General features: G+C 42.9%; 1 protein-coding gene across 4 annotated transcripts in view; it reads right to left on the bottom strand.

Moving 5' to 3' along the window:
- Window positions 1-24,093, bottom strand: part of PCDH15 (protocadherin related 15) — a 3,978,145-nt gene that overhangs the window by 1,414,430 nt on the left and 2,539,622 nt on the right. For all 4 annotated transcript variants that reach the window (XM_069611238.1, XM_069611242.1, XM_069611241.1 and 1 more), the window contains one exon: window positions 9,596-9,724. In XM_069611238.1, coding sequence (XP_069467339.1) covers window positions 9,596-9,724 — 129 coding nt within the window. The remainder of the gene's footprint in view (window positions 1-9,595; window positions 9,725-24,093) is intronic.

The following is a 24,093-nucleotide window of genomic DNA, read 5'->3' as shown; positions in this document are numbered from 1 at the left end:
GCCATGACAATTGGCTGAACCGACTCTGGGCCTGATTCACAGAACATTTTCCTATGGGATTGCGCCATTATAACGCACTTCTGTGAATTAGGCCCTATATATTGTAACATATTAATGGACACTAACTATGATAAGATATAAGTCATTTATAATGCACCTGTACACAAGTGTTTCTAGGCGTGATAAGACAAGGAGGGGGAAACAGAAGGAGGACAAAACAATGATCTTAGTAGGCCTTGTGTCATTCAGATCGTGCAAGTTTGGGGAAGAGGGAGGGGAGAAGTGCCATGGGGGGAGAAGTGTAGGCAATTAAATAATTGCAGAGGGAAGGGACAGTAGGGTTGCAGATACAGACCCTTAAGTGCTGGAGGAGCCCAGAGGCAGTGCGAGGGCCACTGGACATGCAGGAGCCTGGCGTGAGTTCAGTGGGTGGCCGGGTGACCAGTGCGCAGAGCAGTCAGGGAAATCAGCAGTGGAGAGTACAAGAAAAAGTGGAAGCGAAAAGGAAGGTCTTGAGTTGCTTCCAGAACCAGAGGTCGTTCTGCTCAAGTTTGAGAGAGGCAGGGAGGCTGTTCCAGAGGGAGGCCCCAGCTGAGGAAAGAGATCTGCCTCCCATTCTCTGCTTGGAGAAGCATCTGACCCTCGGAGAATTGGAGGTAGTGGATGAGTGGAGAACACGAGAGGGTAGATGTTTAGGAAGAGAAAGTTGGAGGTAGTGCAGTCCCAGGCCTCAGAAAGCCTTGTGAGTGATGCAAAGGGTCTGGAACTTGATCCTTGCCGCAACAGGAAGCAAGTGGAGAGATACCAATGCTGGAGAGATATGATCCCTGGGCTTGAGGCCAAGGAAACGTCTTGCAGTCCTGTACTGGATAATTACTAAAAGTCGAAGAGTAGAGACAAGCATATTTAGAAAGAGGCTGCAGTAGTCCAGCCTAGAGGGGACCTAGGGCTCTGGAGACAGTGAGCTTCTGCGGGAAAGTGAGAAAAGGCAGAATAACTCTGAGGAGGTGCAGTTGATAGTGTGACTTCTTAAAGACATCAGCGATGTGAAAGAAGAAGGATATGGTGGAGTCAAAGATGACACCAAGGTTCTTAGCCTCAGAGGAAGGAACAGGAAGAGGGCTCAGGGTGGTGGCCAGAGAGAGAGAGAGAGAGGAAAGGAGGGATCAGGTGCCCCGATTAGGAGGATCTCGGTCTTACTGTAATCAAGGCAGAGATCGTTGGTGGTACAATTCCTGAATTGCGGCCAGACAGTCTGGTATGCAAGAGGGAGCAGAGGTTTTCTGAGTGGAGCCTGAAGGAGAGCTGGGTGTCATCTGCATACCACTGAAAGTTAGAGCAGAATGTAGCAATGTGGGGTGCAAGAGGTACCAGGTAGTGGTTGAAAATCCAGGGAGAAGAGTTAGTGCCCTGGGGAACACCACAGGTAGAGAGAGAGATAGAAGAGAGGAAAGACTCCAGTGGAGTTGGGAGGGTCAGTCAGTGAGAAAGGAGGTCAACTAGGCCAGGGCCGGACCAGTGATACCCAGATTGTCACAGAGACGATTGAGCAGATTGCATGGTTGACCGTGTCAAAGGCGGAGCATAGATCGAGTAGAATGAGGAGAGAAGGAAAATTAGAGTCAAGATTAGAGAGCAAGTCTTCATGGGTATTCAGAAGAGCAGTTTCGTGCTTCTGGAAGCTCTGAAGCCAGACTGGGAGTCGTGGAGACAACCAACAGATTCAGTATGCAGATTGGGATCTGGCCAGCTTTTCCAGGAGTTTGTCCAAGAAAGTAGTGATGGAGATCGGCCAATAGTTAGCCGGAGAGGAAGGATCAGCAGAGGCCTTATTTAGAAGGGGGTGCACAAGCGAGTGATTAAGAGGGGAGGGGAGGGGAAGGTGCCAATGGCAAAGGAGTGATTGCAGAAATTGACCAAGGCTGGAGCAAGGGTGTCGATGCGGTCCTTGATAGTTCTGGATGAGCAGGGGAGAACCTGCTTTGACAAGACTTTAATAGATCAGACTTGTCTAGAAACATTGACTGGGCTGAGCAGGAGAAAGGAAGAGGATAAACGGCTGAAACAGGGCAGGGGTGGTAGAGGAGGATGAAGAGGAGGTAGAGGAAGAGAAAGTGGACAGGATGTCCTGAGTTTTAGTGTTGAAATGAGAAGCCAGTGCTGGGCAGATGGACTGGGAGGGAACACGAGAGGTAGAGAATGCTACAGGATTGGCCAGCTCCTTGCAGATATTGAAATGTTTGACCGAGTTGTTGTAAACTAATCACGTCAATTAAGTAAGTAAAGTGAAAGTTGCCAACACTAACCTGCACCAGATGCAACCACTGGTTGAGCTTCCTGGGATCCTTTCACCCCCCTGGGTCTATTAATATATACATAACCTGGAAGAACAGGCAACCCAGGGAAAACCCTCTAGGGGAAGAATAACCCTGGATCTGTAACTCTCCGGTCTAATCTTGGTCTGCGTGTGCTGTAGCAGAGCACGCAGTGAAATTGCCTTGACACTGGACGCAACTGCTTCTGCAAAGACATCTAATATTGCTGTCCCGGATTGACTTCGTCTGTTATAGGTGATCAGGCATGTGGTCAGACCAGAGCCCTGTAAATGGTGTTCCTATGTCTGAAGCTGTTGTACTGAAGTGAGATCGGAACAACCGCTACAGTGAGAATGAGTAGTTATACAAGGAGGTTTAGTTTGTTGCTCAGTAGGGCAGGAGAGCGGCTGAAAAACGAGATAGTAGAAGATCAGAACAGTGGCGAGAATGTAAACAAGGCATAGCCTACCGAAGGGAACAGAGTCCCTGTACGCTAGTGAGAGAGAGGAAGCCAGAGGAATGTAAGGGCAAAGCTTGATTCTGTGAGAAGCCGAACAGAGTAAAAGGTTAGGAGTTTGCCAGGAAGAGCACAAGGAAGGATATCCACTAGTAAGCAAACTCACCGAGTGTATACTACTGGAGTAGCGACCCGCCGGGTCCTTGCACTCGTCAGCTCATGTACTCTTACTGCATCAAAGCGAGGGTAGAAACACAAGACATGGAAGTAGGACCAAGTTCTAGAGATTTACATGGCATTCCCGGTGCCATTTTGGAAGTAGCCCGCAATATTGGACCTATATGCCTCCATCTCCTCCAGACCGACCAATGCTGGCAGAGAGTTGTGACAGTTGTTAAATGACACATAGACGCGGGCTTGGAGAGGACATAGAGTCTGTACTATTTGGAGCAGGAGGCCAGGCAGTTTGCTGCCCTCTGCTTCCTTTCAGCTGCCCTACACTTGAGTTTAAGGTTGGCGATGTTGGAATCGTACCAAAATTTGCACTTAGATGTAGGCTTCAGGCATATCCTCATGACAGGTTCAAGGATGTCAAGAGTGTTAGAACTAGAGAGATGAAGGTTAGAGAGGGTTGTGTCAGAGTGTGAGTCAGCCAAAGTTGTAGGAAGGGGAGGGAAAGTAGCAGCATATGCCTCAACTGACACACGCTTCATCGGCTGGATGACCGAGAACGTAGGTGGGCAGGGCTGGGGTCAGCTTGACATGATGGGTAGAGAGAGAGAGGTGTGAGGAAAGGAGAAATTGGTTGCTCCAAGAGAGACGAGTGGTGAGACGGTTAGAGAGTGGGGGGGCTGGGGAGATCAGAACTTCCAGGGTGTGCTCTGCAGGGTGAGTTGGGTCAGAGTAAAGAATATATATATATATATATATATAGAGAGAGAGAGAGAGAGAGAGAGAGAGAGGGAGAGAGAGAGAGGGAGAGAGAGATTAGCAGAGGTTGCAAAAGAGCCCCGAAGAGGGGCTAGTACCATCCAGGTGGATGATCAGGACCCCAAGGAGGAGATGAGAGGTAGAGGCAAGGGGGAGGGGGGGAAGAGTCATCCTACTCAGACGAAAAGGGCAACCTGGCCAGGTGACCTGTAGATAGTGGCCACAGTGAGAGAAAGACCAGGATAGATAATGTGCTGCAGACCAGGCATTCAAAGGAGGAGTAGTCCTGCATTTTAATAACAGAAGTATGGATCCACGCCAGGAAAATAATGGAAAATCAAGGCTACACCCCTGCCGGAATGGTTGGTGCTGTGTACAGAGAGGATATTGTAGCCATCAGGAAGGAGAGTGTCAGAACCTGTGACCGAGCTGGCTGTGAACCACGTCTCGTTGAGACAGAGAACATCAACATCAAGCTCTTCGAGGAGGAAGCAGATGTCAGAGGAATCTTTGACAGCAGAGCAAGAGTTGAGAGTAGTGACATGGAATAGGGTGCCACCGTTGAAGGACTTGTAAGGGTACAGGCAAGAGATCCAGTGTTGGAGGTGCTAGTGGATGGGTAGAAGAGGAAGAAAGAGATGGCAGTGTAGTCAGAGAAGAAGAAGAGAGTGCCATAGAGGTGATGGAGGAAGGAGGCAACACGGTGGCAAAAGTAGAGATAGTAGGTGAAGCATCTATCAAAAAGGAGGAGATTGGCCTGAGGGCCCTGGACCAAGACAATGCCATTTAAGACATCACTGATGGTCTTAGAGGAGTGAAAGGGGGCCAGGAGGGCCTCCCACCGGGGGCCACCATTAATGGGAGAAGAGGAAAAAGCAGAGACAACAGAGATCATGTCGGGGGTCCATAGGCCTGGAGAGAGAACGACAAAGAGGATGTCAGTAAGGGTCTGTCTCGAGGAAGCACTGATGTAGGTATCAACGATAGGGAGGCCTGGGTGGTCACCAGATTGTCCCTTTTGAGCTTCTTCCTGCCAGACTTAGGGAGAGTGATAGGATAGTCGATAGAATAGAGGGAGCACACGTGCCCTAGGTTGCGCTGGAGAGCATGCGGCCTAAGTTGCGAGGGAGCGCACATGGACTAAGTTGCGTGAGAGCGCAGGCAGCCTAAGTTGCGAGGGAGCACACATAGGCAGGGGAGAGAGTGAGCACGTGAGGGAAGTGTGAGGACCAATTGCTGGAGGAATGCATGTTGAGAAGGGGACATGGTCAGGGGGGTGCGTGGTGTGTAGCAGAGCTAACCCTTCCTGACCTTCTTACCTTGCGACAGCAGAAAGGAGGGTGAAGTTGTACGGGCTCACAATCTGTGCCGCTACCCCATTGCCGCCAAACACCTGCATCGCTCAACCATGGCCTTGTCCTATGAGGGCTTTGCCTCAGAGAGTGAGAACCCCCATTCTTAAAGGCTTGGAAGCATGGATGTAGCGTAGCTTGCTACATGTAATTGGGCAGCATCTCCTTTACCCCTGCATTGCTCAACACTGCAGCCTAGTCCTTCAAGGGCTTTGCCACAGAGGGTCCAAAACTCTGTTCTTAAATGCTTGTAAGTTTGGACGTAGTGTAGCGTGCTACATGTAATCAGGCAGCCTCTCCTGCGCACCTGCATCGCTGAACACCGCATCCTTGTCCTGCGAGGGCTTTGCTTCAGAGAGTCCGAACCTCGGTTCTTAAAGGCTCGGAAACATGGACGCAGTGTAGCCTTTAGTCATGGTCACTGATTACAGCTTCAACTTTTAAAACAATGACAGCCACTAGGCAAGCCTTGGCTTTGAACCATGTACATTGGTATTTTACAACATTAACTGGCGATTAGCCATGGCGTATGGTGACGGCCAGTGACCACAGCATTTATCATGGCCAAGTCCACCGCCTAAATTGTTATTATGATAAATTGTTATTAAGATGTTTTTTAATGCTGGTTTATGGATTTGTTCTATCCGAATAAACTTTGATGATGATGATTAAGATAATCAAAGTGTTCATGAGCTAACTTATTAATGATGTGTATCTAATTTCATTATTAATGTAATCAGTATTGGCACCAGTGATGTAATCTGTGATATCATTGTGGTCATAGGCAAGTCCATTGATTTGAGCCAAGTCACACATTCCACAGCGCCACCTAGCAACCATCCCTGGAAGTTCCCCTGCAGTTCTCATATAATGTTAAATGATCTGTTTTTCAACATCAAGGTGAATTGTCCACTATCTTTCAGCAAAGACTGTGCAGGTCTGCTGTCCCTCGTTCGCTGTTATTGTAGATGGAAGTACTGATGATGTTGCTGCACTTGGCAAGTCATGTCTGTGTAGGTCAGGAGTCCGCAACATTTGCCTCTCCAGATATTATGCACTACAACTCCCATGAACACGAACCAGGATAGTCAAAAGGAAGGGATCATAAGTTAGTAACAATGCTGGTGCTTCAGTGAAAATCCTGCCGGTAGGGGCCTGAACACCCACAATGTCAGGCCTGCTGGGAGTCCCATGCCCCTCCCGGCAGACGTATAGTTTGGGGTCCAGAAAGGGTGCTGATACATTGCTAACGGGACCCTTATTTCTGGACAGCCTAACTTATAACAAGGCCCACTGTTTTCAGGCTTCTGGTGTAACATGTATTTCCTTGCACCATGAACACTCTAGAAGAAATTTACCAATTCAAAGTACATCCTATCTGTTTAAATTAGAATAGATAACACGATCGAAACTGCAAAAAATCAAAACTACAAAAAACGTCTCTAAAACATTTTGAACAGAAATCTGATCATAATCAGATACAAAGAGCAATTCTTTTTTTCCACATAATCAGGTAAGTATGTTTTCACTGTGAATTGTACTGTCTGTTGTCACCTACTTCTGATAAACCAGGTTTCATTCAATTCAAAAGCAAGACAGGTGTGTTGTTGACTATTGGTTACTTTTTGATAAACTCGCTCATCATTGTTTCTTGTCAGTGTTGTCACCCCTCTGCAAATCTGTGTGTAGCACTTCATTGTTACAGCCATAAGGAGAGGGGTTCTATGTTACTTTGCTGACAGGAGTTTTTTTGATGTAATTTTAACTGAAGAAATTACAATGAAAAGACATCACATTTTTATTTTATTTTGGGGATCCCCCACCCAAGGACCCCCTTTCCCTATACTTTTACCCCACTCCAATCCCCTCCACACCCTGTTTAATCCATTACCGTATTATAGTTCTATTCGTTTTTTCATTGTCATCTTTTCAGTAAAAATGACACCCAAAAATCTCCTGCTGGTAAAACAATGAGATACCATAGAAATTAAAAGTCAATTCTGCTGCTACATTCACATTCTTCCATATCAATAAAAGTCTATTTCGGACTGTTACAATCCATAAAACCAACATAATAATCACAGTTTATTAAATCACTTTCCAATTGCAGCCTTAAAAACACCACTAAAATCATACAACATCGCTAAAAACTGCTTCTACAACCTGCACAATGACACGATTGCATTACACAAAAATATAAGTCTGTAAAACAGTAATAAAGCTTACCCACTAAATTGAACGTCCCCGCCAGGCTCTTTGTAAGAACCATGCAAAAGCAAATGTAACCAGTGACTTCGATGAGGTTAACAGAAACATCAATGCCCGGCAATGTAATCTTATCCCACTTCCTCCGAGTATATTCATTAAGAATTGTACATTTATATCATGAAACAATGGAAAGAATAGAACACAATGGGATAACGTCTCCAAACCCACACACATACACATATAATATACCCCCAACCCCTCATTTTCTTTAGGCCATGTCTGAAATACTGCAAATTGGAAGTATATTAAATCTGGCCTTCATCAGGACATCTCTGTGAAGGGACATGGACATCAGTCAGAGATATTCTGCAGGGCCACATAATGAAGCAAGCATTAAATAGGCGTTTTCGTTTTTGAATCATTTCTCCTTCCCCCAAGTATCGCTTAGCTCTAGTTTTAGTCGTCATCTTAGATACAGTTGTCATTGTTTCTGGATACACAAAATATATTGACCAAGATAACTTTTGGAACCAAGACTTTATGTGGGCTAACTAGCTTACTTTATGCTGGCCATTCAGGGTTTAAATATTCGTAATTGAATCTTTTGTTACAGGGCTATGTTCGGCAGCCCATATTGGGACCTACGTTTGCATTGGTCTCACATATATTGTAACTGTACCATGTGCAAAGGATGTTTCCAAATGCATAGAGTGCACAGGTGTTGGGGTTGGGGGACACTAATAATGTTCTTAAAAAAACTGTTCTCTATCTTTTTCAGACAATCAGTCCTGCATATCCCCATATCTCACACCCAAAGTAGGGAAGAATTTTCCCTCACATCCCTTAGTCATTTGAACCACTGGCAAGTGTCTCAAGGTCTTTGCTAATCTAATAATTCTCCTATTGTTTGGCTCAACTTCACACTAAGCTTTAAAATGTGGTCAACCCACTTCATTCTGTTATTAAAACATGTACCTAGATAGTCAAAAGAGGAGCAGAGTTCCAATTGATTTCCGACTAGAAACAGCAGGGGGCCCAGTTTAGGCTTTCGGGAGAAAAACACTGTATACAAGTTACACGTGCTAACCTGTAAGCCTAGGCCCCTCATATATTGATCATACGCTGTTATCATAGCCTGAAGTGATCTGGGGGTTTTCATCAAGGGAACAGCATGATCAGCAGAGCTGAGCACTGGCAGTCTCCTGAGCCACACCGGGGAACATAAATGTTAACATGTGACTCTAAATGGGGGCATTCTTCCATTTTCAATGTTGCTCATCTGTCACAATATGTTCTATTCAATACAATCATATGCCTTCCCTTAAATTAATGTGACTGACTGGGATATCCTCAGACTGGACTGGATGTCTTGTCAGACCTGTGCATCATATTCCTTCTATAACTCTACTGCACTTTTTAACCTGCAGAATAACTCGGTTTACCTTTATGTTGTAATTATTATGATATCCCTTCAAATAGGAATGGCAAATAATCTGTATTGTACCACAATTGCTTGTTCTCACCCACTGTGCTATAGAATGGAATAGTTGTAAATGTGTGTGTTACAAAACACAAATGTATATACATAAGAGAGTGGCAGAATAATCTAGATTACCACATTTCAGAATCTACAGTGTCTTCAGTTCCATATTACTCTTACACTTTGGATATGGAATTGTAATCTCAAGACAGCATCAAATGAAATACTACATGTGATGTACTGCAGTCAATACATCAAGGCACTAACTTTCAGAAATATATCACCACTGTGAAGACCAGAATGTCGGTGAATGATCCCAGTAAAACATTTCCCTCACTAACACTACTGCAAACATATGGGAGCATATTTATCTCACAGGGCATAGTCCATTCCAATGCTGGCACATTTAAAAACATTTCCAGGGTGGAAGTAAAAGAGATTTACACGTTTTTCTTGTTATGGTTTGGCGTTTGGTTACGGCAAAAAAGGGGGTATGCCACTCACCAAATCACCAATTGCGTGTTCTGTTCATCTTCTAGTCTGCCCAACCATGTGTCACTATCTGCATGATACATTCTGAATACGTTTGCTATTTGGTGAGGTGTGTATGTACTACCAGCCACTGTTTCACTACTCTGAATTGACAATTTCACGTGCCAAAAATACTCTCACACATATGCACATAAATAAACAATATGAGTTGTATTGCCATTCTAAGTGTAAATGAATGCTTACTATATCTTTCCCTGAGCCTGGCAACACATCACGTAATTTGATTGCATTTATAAAGTTCATTGGAGCTCAATTCTGCCAATGTTTGCTTGAACCATACTTTTCAATTTGTACAACTTACCATCACTTTTCCCACAAAAGCATTTATTTTCTCCTCTTGTACAGAAAGATTTTTGGGTAAATAAGGGTCAAAAACAGGTCCATTGTCATTCACGTCAGTAACCACCACATTAACAGTTGCAGTCGAGGTCTGCAATGAAAACATAAACTTGTCAATTACATGTAACTCAACATTTTTGCTAATGATGTCAAATAGGATGGACTGATACGTTACATTTGTATAACAGTATACTAATTGATTTAATTTGTACAACCAACACGTTTTTCAATATTTCTGAAAACAGATACGATATTTTACCATATTTACAGTTACATTCAGGGGGGAATTATCCCTAATCTTTGTCACAATTATAATTAACTGTTGCACACTAATGCTCTTAACACTCTAGACTACACATTTCACGAGCAAAGAAAAGCTTGTTCTAAGGCAAACGGAGGAATAGTAATAATCATGCTTCACCTGGCCTTCTACAGCAGGATCCATGTGGAGTTTAAAGTGGAATTATATGATAGTATTAGGTGCAAAATATGTATTTTTGTTAATCCTTTTGTTTTGATCCTGTTGTTAGGTAGATATCTATGGCTATGGCACGTTGAACGCATTACACAACACACTTTCAAATAACAGGCCGAGTAACCACAGAACAATTAAAGGTTTTTAACAAAAGCTGCAAGAGACCATGAAGTTTTAGAAATACATGTTACCATTTTGTGCATCTCATAAAGCCAGATAATGAAGTTCAATATCAAAAGCCAAAGGCAGGATCTAGAACTTCATTTCCATTTGGGATCTGAAAATCACTAAGTCTGGAACTAGAAGTATCAATTATTGCTCTAGCTACTCATGAGATGCATGATGAATTTAAAGTCAGGAAGGACCTGGTGCACAGAGGGTAGCAAAGAGGGGAACAGATTTCGTATTGATATTAGTTTTCAATAGTATTCAATCATGGGACATTTTATCCAATATGGAGATTGACAATTGTTAACCCAATGAGATTACCAATATGAGGGCTAATACCAAGTACCAGGATGCATTCCTTCATTCTTTCTGTGATGAGTAGCAGCAAGAAAGAAAGTATTCAATTAATTCTTCAGTCTGCCACTTGAGGTGGTAAAATGCAAAGAAGAGAGGGCATTAACTGGTCTCTGAGTAAAACAATTTGAACTGTTAAGACCAGATGTAAGCCTATCCCCTCCCTATTGTAGTAATTCAATTGGCAAACAGAGGATTACATATGCCCTTTTGCCCGTACATCATATCTTCTTATAATTTCTAATCTGTACAATTAAAATGGTATATTGAATCTTCACAAATAGAAATGACCAATTTGCTAACACTAGGGTTTATCAAATGTTTGCAATTACAAATACACTCCCCTCTTTTCGGATTGCAGAGGTCCTTGTGAAATCTGAGGCGCATACAGAGTAGAACTCCACCCCTGCTTTATGGATGACCACTGTCCTGAGAACACCCTGGTTTCTGACAGCAGCATGCTCTATCAGGCAGTTGTTCGTTATAAGCATTCTTGAAAAAATTGAGCAGAACTCAATACATCTGAAGTTCAGAAAGCCTGTAGTGATCTACTTTCCCAAAAAAGATAAGGCAGTCTACGGTAAAATCTTCACAGTGTTTTGATGATTGAAAATTGTGTAAGCAGGGATTGAGGAGTACAGAGTGTGGGATGTTTTTACCCATTGCATCCAAGCCCTACCATAAAACTGTGCAGTACTGGCATTGAAAACATCATGATGGCCAGAACTCCCCAGAGAGTGCACAGGGAAAACATGAATAGGCTGCCACCCATTTTTGCCTACGTTGTGAGCACAGGAGGGCACCGCCTAAAACCACCATTGGGCTACACACACAGTAGCCTGAAACCATTGGGAATGGCAATGCTGATTGCCAAAAGCAACCCAGAACTGTGGGGAATTAATTTTCTTAATGTCAAAAATGGATGCAGTACTGGTGCTCACCACTATCAGAAAGCCGGCGTTTTAAAACCACCAGACTTTTGTGTACAACTGAACAAATGAACCGAAACCAGGCCAAGGAAAGACTTGCTAAGAGGTGGATACAATGTAAAACTATATTCTGAAATGACTTGAAGGAAGTAATTATTTAATGTATATATAAAAAATAGCTGCATGTAAGTGGATTTGAATGTAGAAAACTGGGACATTTAGCTGAATTCTGCCTGACAACTACCCCCGACAGGAGAAACCTGCTCAGCCACTCTTCCCAGGCCTAGCTGCATCCTGCTGGCCCCACCAAAAGGAGATCACATGGCCCTGTTGATTGAAAGGGGAGTGGCACCTGGGGACTGCAGGGAACTGAACAATGGGCCTTCTTTGGCTCAGGCAAATGTAATATTGGGGCGGGGGGCGTAAAATGGCTTCCTCTTGGGAGAAACTGGGAGGGGAAGTGCCTCTGCTAGCAAGCTGAGCTTGGGGGAAGTGGACAAACCAGAAACTCCACCATGTGCTTGGGGGAAAACACACCCCTTTGGATCAGAGCATCATTTTAAAAAGATAGATAACTCATAGTGCGGACTGGTCAAAATTATATAAATAATATCATTATTCTTGGGATTTTTCTGTGCGCATTTTAAGAGGTGTTAGGACCCTGTGGTGTATTCTGGGGGGTTGCTAGCGGAAAATAGGGTCTTACTCCAAATGTCTGCATGTTAAAAATCTGACCCTTCATCAATTAATGTCCATACTCCTTGCACTCAATTGTGTAATTTTTGGTAAAGTGTCCGATATTGGTAAACCGACCAAAAAGCGCAAAATGTTGTAATTTCTGAATCCCAGCTCGCAGGAACATGGGGCTTGAACAGAGACCTGTCTTAATTCATCTGTAATATGTACATGTAATGGCAACCACTTGCGTATCTGGGAAATATGTATTTGAATCAAATATAGATTTGTGGGCAAATTGACCAGGGGAGGATCCTCTGACCCATAAACAGACCTCATAATGATGACAATCCATTTCCTTCCCCCAATCAAGGGAGAGAGGAGGAATTGGCCAATGATAAGTGAGATGGGCAGGTTTAGTTATGACCAACGCACACACCCACTTTCTAAACACATAAAAGGTGCCACTGAAACCCAGGTAGGACATTCACTTTCCACTTTCTTGCTGGACGCTTTGCCGGGAGACTCCAGACTTCAAATCCATCAACCTCCAGAGACCAGAGAGACCAGAGATCCAGAGAGAGCAGAGATCCAGAGAGACCAGAGATCCAGAGAGACCAGAACTGTGCAGTGCTGAGAGCAGAACCAGAGACCAGACCGCTGTTCAGAACCACCCGCCACAAGTCCCGTCCAACCTGACCAGACCTTGATGGCTTATTTCAAAAATATAGTGTGAGTACTCACTGTGCAAAACCAATTTCTTAGTTTAAAATAATCTAATCCAAACTATTTTAGCCTATTAGAACTGCCTCCTAGAATCGTGTCATTCTGTCATCTTTGAAACTGAAAACTGTCATCTGTCATTCTGAGCTTTTAAATTTCAAATCCGAAAAACGACCTTCACGAAATCGGCCGTATCTCCGGAACCGTTTGTGCTAGGTGCGAAATTTACTTCCTACTCCTTATAGTGCCTCCGTAATTACGCTCGACGCGCGCGAGTAAATTTGCTGCGATTTCACATTTTGCAAAATTTCAGCCACGTGTAAAAATCAGCAGCTTCTTGCTTTCCCTTGCTAACATTCATTTTAACCTGCTGGTTACACATAGAACATTGCTAAAGTGAGCCTGAACTAATATAAACTAGATATCACCCACCCTGAACCTCTAGAGGGAATTAAAAGCATTTTTAGCACATTTCTCACTTCATTGTCATCACATTCAAAGCATTTTGGGCCTGTGTTTCAAACTTCTACCTGTTTCCTCTAAGCTTGCAGGGGGGAACTGAATTTCGTATTGTATTTGATTGCATTCCTGAGAACTGTGTGCTCCTCTTTCCATCTCCTTCCATTTCTTACATTGCATAGGGGGGGAGTGAATTGTCAAGGAAAAGTGATTACATTGTCTTTTGTTGAAGCCATATCAAGTTATTTTCTGTACTGCATTTCATTCATCATTGCGTTTCCTTGAACCATATAAAGCATTCTTTCCCACCTTATTCTTCTGTTCCTATTCATAAGTTACCTCTTGCTGATTACTGCTCATATTCACAAGTGTACTATCCATTATCAATTTATTTATAGAAGTGTGATATATATATATTGTATAAATTTTCAAATAAACCTTTTAAATTTGCACAACAAGCCTACTTCTTGGCTCAGTGGGGTCAAGGGGGATTCTAAGAGAGGGGTGTTATACAAGGGTTCATCATCCAGATTATAACTTGCCTTAAAAATCATAAATAAGGGCTTCCCTTGGGCATAATCTTCACAAATAGAAATTACCAATTTGCTAACACTAGGGTTTATCAAATGTTTGCAATTACAAATACACTCCCCTCTTTTTTCGGATTGCAGAGGTCCTTGTGAAATCTGAGGCGCATACAGAGTAGAACTCCACCCCTGCTTTATGGATGACCGCTGTACTGAGAACACCCTGGTTTCTGACAGCAGCATGCTCTATCAGGCAGTTGTTCGTTATAAGCATTCTTGAAAAAGTTGAGCAGAACTCAATACATCTGAAGTTCAGAAAGCCTGTAGTGATCTCCTTTCCCAAAAAAGATAAGGCAGTCTATGGTGAAATCTTCACAGAGTTTTGATGATTGAAAATTGTGTAAGCAAGGATTGAGGAGTACAGAGAAACTCAGAACAAACACTGTCATCTTACTCCTCATTTAAACTGTTCTGTTTAGTAGTTGGCCTAAACAGGGACAACCACTAACTCCTAATCTAGATTTGTTGATTGCCTGCAACCAAGAAAATGTAAGGCTTTCAAAAACTATCCATGACAAGTTAATTGGTGTCCTTTGTTATAACATGTGCTTGTACTCAGCCTTGAAACTGACATGGGCACGCTAGCAGAGTATACATGACATTTCTTGCAGCAAATGAAGGGGCCAGAATATGACAATGCACACAAGTAGTCATGCTTTGCTGCAGAATGGGAATAGATGCTCATGGTGTATGTGCACACTTTTACAGAGTGCTAATTGAGCTATAGATTCAGGCCAATGAGCTTCTGAACGAGAGAAGGCATTCCCTATATGTGTGCTTTGCGCTAAACCAAAATAACAGATTTTCCTATTACTCTTGGTACAACAGCTCAGTGGGTTAATTGTAGATCACTAGTTTGAACATGGGAAGGGAGACTCCATTCTAAAGTGAATGTAGAGAGGTCCACTGAGTTGAGAAGTAACTTGCAAGAGTGCCTCAAGGATCAATTGCAAGTCTGCTGTGGGTTGTATTATTGCAGCTTGCCTACGAAACGTGGCCATTCAAAGCACAGTAAAGACAAACATCAGTGAAAACAAATAACCATTCCTGAGCTATGACCCTAAATATGCAGCGTAATAATGAATGGCAACTTTCTGCTTAGGGTCTTAAATCAAGGAACATGTGATTCCCATTTGTGAAAACTATATATACGGTCGTGCACAGCAATATGAATTGTACCATATTAGGAGTTTTTACCTAGAGCAATGGTTCTCATTTCATAAACGTCATCTAGGGGCTGCACAGAGATACCTGCAGAAGGTCATTAACTTACTCAGATGTCTTTCCAAAGACTAAACAGGAGGGATAGAAACATTATTTTATCACACATGTTTCTCCAAACTCATAGCCACGTTCTGACAGTCACAGATTTATCGGAGTAAAGATCTTGGAAAAATAGTGTCTGTTGCAGATAGTTGGGCGATTTCCTTAGATTATATTATGTCTCTGCACATCAATGGACCATGGATGCACTGCATTTAATGCAGGGAAAGTCACTTCCAATGTATTATTTGATTGAATGTAATGAATTCTGGTGAATGATATAAAGTCAGAAGAAAGCTTTACAATGAAATAGAAAGTAATTGGTATTAGACAAAACAAAGTGAAAACAACATTCACCAGTCATTTAACTCTGCGTAACATGTGACAGTATATGATGTAACTTCAAACAAAGGTTTTGTAATATGCACGCCCAATAACCACGGGTATTTCATTTACAAAATAGGGTTCTTTAAAAAATCCCTTTTCTCAGTGGGAGGCCCAAGTGTTCAGAAAAATTGAGAAGAAAAGGTTGCATTGATCTACTGTAATGATTGTCGTAGAATATATTTATTTTTTGTCCATGTTTGTTTTACGGAAGAATTACACCAATTTAATGCCTACACTCCCCGGTATGCAGCTATCCCACCACCATAATCTGCTACTAGAAAGGACTGCTTTAATCAGAAAATGTTTGTATTATTTAAACTAATGAAACAAGAAATTAAATGCAGTCCCATAACTTACAATGGTGGGGGAAATCATCAACAATGCTACAAATGAATACAGGCAGCGTGTCTAGAGAAACGAAAATTCAACCTGCCTGCTTTGGTCTCCCTGTCATTTTCATGTAAAACAACATATCGAATTCATTTTATATAATGACACAAACATCATAAATATAAAATAGTCTTCTAGAAAATGTGCTCTGATATTGAATTCTGCATTGCAATACTCAATGAACAGTTTAGCTGGGAGCAATGATGTGGTTAGAAATTCAGACAATGCACGTCGCAACCAATATGGGAAAGCAAGAATAAATACAACAATCTTTCCCGTATTTGTACTCGAAATATAATTTGACAGTTCTGATTGGAAAGAAATACTATTTTAAATGACACATAACTCATAAGAAACAGTTAAACAGAGTGGGTAAAATTAAGCTGTGCTCTGCTCAGTAAACTTTTGTATCTAATGAGAAACAGAAAGGTTCCTGATACCTCCCAAAATTTCCTCAAAATACTGGTAGTGGCTTTTAGAAATTAATCATGTATTCATGTTGAAATGCAAGGAAAACACTACTGGGAAGAGGCATATATGTTGGAGAGTAAACTACACTTATCTTTGAAAATATCCCTTAAACATGTGACTATAAAATAGAAGTGGGAGATGAATCAAAAAGTTCCTTTTACTTCGCATTTGGAATTCGCTTCGGGCAACCTCTTTCTATTTCTTTGCAACATTTCATGGAACAATAAAACTGATAATTTGAAATTACATTGTATGCTTGGGGAATGAATGTAGTAATCATGCCCCATCTGGGATCGTACATAGCCGGTAACTGCCTGCCAACCAGAGCCTAGGCAGGCCAGAGTGAAACAAGGGCCTCAGTAAGGGCTGCAGGCCGTTACCATCCATTTATGCCCAAGAGCAGGTGTGATAGCTATATGTACCCTGGGGTGCAAATATTTGTTCGTTTTTCTCTCTGGATATGGGCTCTGTGCTATTTGAATGAACCCAATCGCCTAGAAAAAAAATTGGCTGCCACAATAGGAAAAGAGAGTTAGTCCCTTTTGCATTTCCATGGCAGCAGCTCTGGATGGGCGGAGCGCCGGGACCGGAGCACAAAGCTCCAGTCCAGCAGGTAATGGGGGGAAGGCCGAGGGGGTGTGCAAAGGGTTCTGATGTCATTGGAGGTTGGTGACATGGAGAGCGAACAGGGAGAGGCTCCCTTTAGCCTCCCCACAAGCAACATGGCGCCACCAGGGGAAGGGCCTCGGGTGGCTGGAAAAAGCGGGCAGTACACACTGTATTCTTGTCCACTCTTCCAGCCACTTGATTGGCTGAGAGCCCTTCTTTGGGTGCGAATGGCAGAGTGAAAGAACATTTCTACTTCCATTTAAGAAACAAATAAACGCTGTTTAGGATTTTTATGTAAACTGTGGTTTTCACAGTTCACAAAATATTATCAAGCCCTGTAAATCTGTGGGGCTTGCTGCACAAAACCTTCGCAAATCAAGATATAGTTTACTCCTGTCACAACCAAATTAATTAAATAATTATTTGTTACTGGCAGCGGCCAATATGCTATGCACAATTGTCATTCTGGGGCAATAATTTTTTTATCATACTTTCAAAAGGTTGTATCAATGAGTTCAGTTCCCCTGCTCAGAGTTCTACAGGTAAGGGGACAACAATTTAAAAACATTGTGTTATTCCTCCCATACATTTCTGGTATGAAATAAAACACATAGGCTGCCTTAAAGATGTCTGAGGGCCTCTCTCTTGTCGGCACTGTCCACTGTTTGAAAGGGGAAATGCACAAGGTGTAAAGTTCATCAGATTCTACAGAGCCTGATGCAATCAATTAATAGGGTGTCCTCTGCTCTGGTCCCTTTCAGGCTTTGCTAAGGAATCCTTTTGGGCCCAGTCCTTCATCGTTTCTGCATATTTAGGCATCAATTCCTTCAGCCGAATTGGGTATTTATTGCAAGCAGAATTAGACCTTTAATAAGCTATATTTCCCACACACTATAGCATAAGTTGAAACTATATTTTGAATTGGGCAGTCTATGTAATTGGTTGCATGGTCTTTCTCATATCCAGCACAAGACAGGCCAATAGGTTGCATGGTCTTTCTCATATCCAGGACAAGACAGGCCCACAATGTGGCATAATGAGTTGTCTCGGCTGAAATGAAATCCCCTCACCAAAGAGTGAAAATCTTGTTTAGGCTAAAATATTTTCACAGAACCTCTTGATTTAGATATGTAAGCAGGACATACATGGGGGTTGGGGGGGGGGGTAACAGATACGGGTGGAACCCTCTTTTTTGTAAGGGGGCCGGACTCTAGAGGGTTGAAAGGTACAATGATAAAGAGGAATCGAGTCAAAGGCTACCCTACACATAAGCGTGACAAGGGGTCAACAACACCATGCAGCGAAGCTAGGTGGCTACTAGCTTGAGAAAAGATCACTGTGAGATACAGAGTTAAGAAGAGTTTTATTTAAACTAACAAGAAGACATATTTACAGAAGTTACATAAGCCGTAGCACGAGAAATATGCATACTGAATTACATTGTAGTCTGCATATTGGTGAGTTAGTAAGCAAAAAAAGTGACAGTTTATTTCTTGTATTGTTTCAAGTAACAATACGTTAACATTGTTGACACACTAGTTGGTGTTTCTGGTTCGGTATATTGATGGCAAAAGGCAGTGGCTGTTTGAAGTGGAGCAGCGCTGCAAAGTTGTACCGAACTGTTTTCAGGATGTAAAGTCGTGGTCGGGACTTTGTTAATAGAGATGGGCGTCCTCCTAGAGTTACAGAAGGGACTGTGTTAGGTGAGGGTGGTCAAGTGAAGCCAGTAAATGGAAAGAAACTGCAGGGGGTCAACCTACCATGTGCAAGTAAGTAAACACCATGGCTGAAATCTTGATTTTTCCAGTTGCTAGTTTATTGCGACTGGGGAAGCAGTCTGCGTAAGTCACATGCCAGGATCTAAGTAAGCAAAAGTCGAGGTAACAATTTGATTAAAAAACATAGGATGCAGTGGCAAGTCAATGGGTGCATCTCTAGGGATTGGAGTGCCGAGTAGCTGTGCCTATTTTGTGTGGGCGTTGGCTACTAAAGCCTGCTACAATAAGGCAAGGACATATTGACCGCTTGTATAAAATCGCGTAGGTGGCGGTGATCCAGGCAAAATCACTGGTAAAACCACCAAAGTACATTTTTGTGCACTAGGAAGTCTATGGTGCATGTGGTCAAAAGGAACTATCCTTTTGTGGAACTCTGTGGGTATGGAGGCCGTGTCCCATATTCAGGAAGTAAGAATGGGACCCGAGCAAAGCTTGCAATTTCAGAAATATCGAACATAAGTACAAAAAGCACGTGAGTGGGGTGCGGTATTAACAGAGGGAGTGTGGCTGCCCGACGGTTTAGAGTCTGTGAAGAGGAGCTCTGCTAGAGCTGTGTTCTTACCTGTGGCGAAGGAAGCTGTGTCACTGCGTAGACGCTAGGTAATGCCAGTATGGCAGTGCCTGGAAAAGGCCTATCCCATGTCTGCACAAAGCCAAACGTTTGACTTTGCCAAAATGTGTGTTCTGTTATTGTCACTTATTACAACTTTGGCTCACAAAAGCACCTCCTTTTTAAGTACCACGGATCAGAGCGTGGCGAACAATGTTCTTCATGCGGCTCCAGGCCTAGAGGAAAATAGTAGTCGTCATATATTCCTTTATGTAAAGTAACACAGAATACATAAGCACTCTCAGATCAATCCATTAAGAATCATATAAATCCATTTTGATAATGTCAAGACAGTTCAATTCTTTTGAGAGACCATTTTCTAAGCCATGATTGTGTACTGTTGCCCATCAACATGTGTCACATACTGCTCCCAAGCAGACGGTGAGTAGTTGACAATGATATTGGGATGGTATGGCTCTTCTTTATCTGCCACGGTTGGCACTGAGGCAAGTGGGCAGTCTGACAGTCTGGATCACAGTTTCAGATTGAATACTTCCATGCAAAATCCTGCTGGCAAACACTGTATGGTACATTAACTATTCCTCCAATAATAGGATATTGATTGAGTTCTACAAATGTTAGAGTTAGAGTTCTCCATTCTGCTGAAACACTCTGTGCAACTCTATCTTGCATAACTTTCCTGCGTAGAGATGGCAGAGAAAGTGTTGTCTGATGGCCACATTCACATCAGAACCAGCCCCGCTGGCAAGACAAGGCTTCTTGCCACTTCCTCAGATGGCAAAGCAACAGTGCAGCTCCAAAGGTTCCTGTGTTCTGCCTGCATCCACTGGTGGGCTTTGAAGGCGCGTTTTCGTCACGAACGCGCCACACGGAAAGGAGCTACATGTTCAAAATGTAAAGGGCCCTTTCATTCAGATGTATCCTCACCTCAGAAGGCCTTTGATTAGAGATTACCTGGAATGAAACACTACAGAAGTGTAATGTCAGGACGGCAAACAGCACAGGCCGCCAGGTTGAAATCATTTCTCTTCACAGATTGCCGCAAGCTGAGATCGATCTCGCTTCATGTTACTTCCTGCAGCTGGCTTCAGAAGAATGAGACAACCGCACTTCAAAGCTATTTTAGTGCCCTATAAAATGGTAATGTCTTCTTTATCAGAATAGACTCGTGTTGTTGAGGTTGGACTCTGAGTATCATTATTGGCCATCGGGCTGTGGAGCTGGGAGGGAAAGATGTGAGGGGAGCAGATGTGTCAGCGCTGAAACATTTTACAAGCAATTAACTGCTGCAAGAACAAAACAAAAATCCATTAATTGAACGCTTCTTAAGTAAAAAAAAATGAAACCTGTCCTTAACCTCGTGGCAATTAATGGCATTTTCAGCTTGTCCCCTTTCTTCATTTTAATTAGGTAACAACAGCAATGCCACCCACAGAGCGCCAATTCATGTTCTCCAAATTCATAATGCACTGTTACAGCTTCCTATTGAACTGCCTTACTAACAGTGCAGGCGGTGGCTTTACTCTCCATCACATGTTCTAATTTGAAGGCCCTTATAAGATTGAAATCGCAACATACATCAGTTTGTAGTCATTCTGTCCTTTGTGTTGCAGTCTTTAACGCCGAGAGCCATCCGACTCAAAGACTTGGCTCATGCACACACTTGTCTCATGTTTCAGTTTTGGGACTTCTACACATTTGTGACAAGCAGAGAGGCGTGCCCTATTTGGGTGCTCAATAGAGTAACATAGCCAGCGTGTGTCCTCAGTGGTAAGGTGCCCCCGCCCCCCCTCTATCCCCTGTTCCCCAAAACTCAACTTTCCCTTCTGGAAGGTTATGGCGTAGCTCAAAAAGAGTTCTCTCTTTTAATTTTATTTTTATCATTATTATTATTGTAATTTTTGAGCGCGGCCCTAGATTCGAGAAGCATCAGAGCGCTTTGCAGAGGTATACGACAATACAGAAACACAACAAAGAGCTTTACAGAGGTATACGACAGAACAGATATACAGCTGGTAGAAGGATACAGAGGGGCACAGAGGAGGGGTACAGCTGTACAGGGTGGCAGGGAGGAGAGGGGCGGATGGCATCTAGCGAGTGAGGTGGCGTGGGGGCGACGTCATGGCCTAGGTGTCTAAGGGCCAAAGCAGTCGATGTTGACACACCTTGTCATGAAACCCTGGTCCCCCGGGTTCCAAAATAAGTGATCATTTGCATGTCGTTGAACACAAGCTTGAATTGATGGAGTTTCTCAAATGAGCCTTTATACCGGTCAACATTTAGAAATGAAAATCCGGCTGATAGAAGATGATTTTCATTTTATGGGTGTGCTCTCCATTGACACCTACTGGCGGGTGAGGGAAATGACTATCATGGTTGTCACCTGCCAAAAGCGGGCCTGTTGGCAGGTATGAGCATGAAAGGTTGGAAAATTTCAGATTGATGGAAAACCTCACTGTGTCCTTTGCGTTAACCTTTAGAGGTGTCATACTTTTAAGGGTACTATAAACATACACATTATCACATCTCCTGGTCTTTGTATAACAAGGCCGACAGCAATGCGCGCAAGAGTTGTGCACAAGGTGATGTTAGTAAATAGAGGATCTTTGGGAACCCCCAGGAAACCACATATGACAGTAACCTGCAAATGTGTTTGATCCTATGGCACATGATTCAGCAATCTCAATGAAATGAGCGAGAGCCTCTATGAATGACACGTAGATGGCACATGACATACAGCACATAACGATTTCCCATATTTTATCATATTCAAGAGACCCTTCACCTATTCAGTCACAATCAAGGGAGGTTAACTAGTTTTTATCTAGTTTCTGATGAAAAGTGTGGTGCAAGCACGTTGCATATACAACATGTGCATTCTTTGTAATTTACCATCCAAGTATAATTCACAGTTGGTCCTACAGCTCTGTGCACCCACAGCATGGAATTCCTTGTGAATTGGACCCTATTCCTTTTATTTTATTTTTTTATTTACTCAGTTGGTGGCTTCAAATTACTGATTACAGTCTCTGGACGCAACCAGGTAGATGACAATTCAAATTGTAGCATAAGTGTGTCAACAACGGATTTTTAAGAGGGTACTTTGGGCTCTTGTGATGTCAATCACTTGCTTCATGTTTAGATATGGGAGGATTGTTTTAAGGACGTGCATGAGCGGGTTAGCTTTTTTTTTAGATTTATTTTCTTTGACGGGTGAGTTTAAGTTGTGAGTCAAATATAATCTCTGGGTTTTGTGCATCTTGTCCTATGGAGGGGCAAGGGAGGGGGTCCTAGGTTTGTTGGCCAGGTGAGCAGAAATTTGTGCATGGGGATGTTGAATAGTAGAATTTGGTAGGATTGAGACAGAGGTTCTTGTGAGCCATCCATTTTTGTATAGTGAGTTGACAGCTTGTAATTGTGTGGTGTTTGTTGGTTTCTGTGGTTAGGTCGAAGGCTAATTGAGTGTCACCAACATAGACTTGACAGCTGCTAGTGAATGTGTCAATGATGTCAGTCAGCAAGGAGTTTGCGGTATGTGTTGAACAGACAGCATTATAGGCTGGATCCTTGTGACACTCCAGAATGTTGATGTTGGTGGGGGGGAGGCTAGCTTGAAATGTGTTCATTTTTACAGTGGTGATATGGTTGCTAAGGAATTATTTAATCAATTTAAGTGCTAGATCTTCGAGGCCTATGTGTTTTTGTAGGTTGGCGATTTGGATGTCTAAGTTAATGTAATTAAATGCTGCAGAGACATCTAGAAGTATGAAGCATCTGGGGAGGAGGGGGGGGGGTATTTATAGGGAGAGTAGGATATTTTCTGTGATGTTAAGAAGAAAGGTTCCAGAACTACTTCTGGGTCAGAATCTGGATTGGTTGAGGTGAAGTAGATTGTGCGATTCGGTGCATTTGCTGATGGAATGGAAGTTTGGTGATAGGTCTGTAATTGTAAGGTTGCAAGCTATATAATAGGGGTATTTTTTAGGAGGGGCACACAATGGCATTTTAAGCAAATTAGGGACGGTCCCAGTGTTGAAGCTAGTTTTACATAAGTGTGCTACTAGAGGTGAGAGTGTTGCTCGTTGTCTTTGATAAAGGTGATGGGGTATTTTGATGATGTTTGCCAGGTGTGAAACATCTGAAGGCGTTTCCACGTGTAGTCCTCCCAGGAACCCTCCTTAGGTAACCAAGAGAAAGACAACGCTGCCAGAACCTGACCCCAGCAGTAAATCTATGAGGGAAGGTCACTCGAGTGGAAGGTCTTTGGGGATTGGAGAGAGGGTACCTGATGGCGAGGCATGGTATCCCCACTTTCCTGACATTAACCGACCGTCCCCTCCCCTCCCTTAGACTTTATGGGATATATCCAATCTCTGTCCATTGTCTACTATAAATGTCTCTTGAATGCTGGGAAGAAGAAGAGACAACTTGGAGCAGTGAAGATTTCCTATTGTAAAAACCACTCTGGTACTTTGACGAAAAAGAGAGGTTGAGAGGCATAAAGTCATGAAGATCAGGCATGTCACACTAATCAATTTAGACAAGGTCAGGCAATCAGGAATACCTGTCTACATCTGCAACCCATTAGCAGGGTCAGACTGAATCATAAAATTGTCTTGAG

This window comes from Ambystoma mexicanum, chromosome 8, assembly GCF_040938575.1.
Source record: "Ambystoma mexicanum isolate Mex_15411 chromosome 8, UKY_AmexF1_1, whole genome shotgun sequence".
Lineage (NCBI taxonomy): Eukaryota > Metazoa > Chordata > Amphibia > Caudata > Ambystomatidae > Ambystoma > Ambystoma mexicanum.
This window is presented reverse-complemented; position numbering and strand designations above follow the sequence as displayed.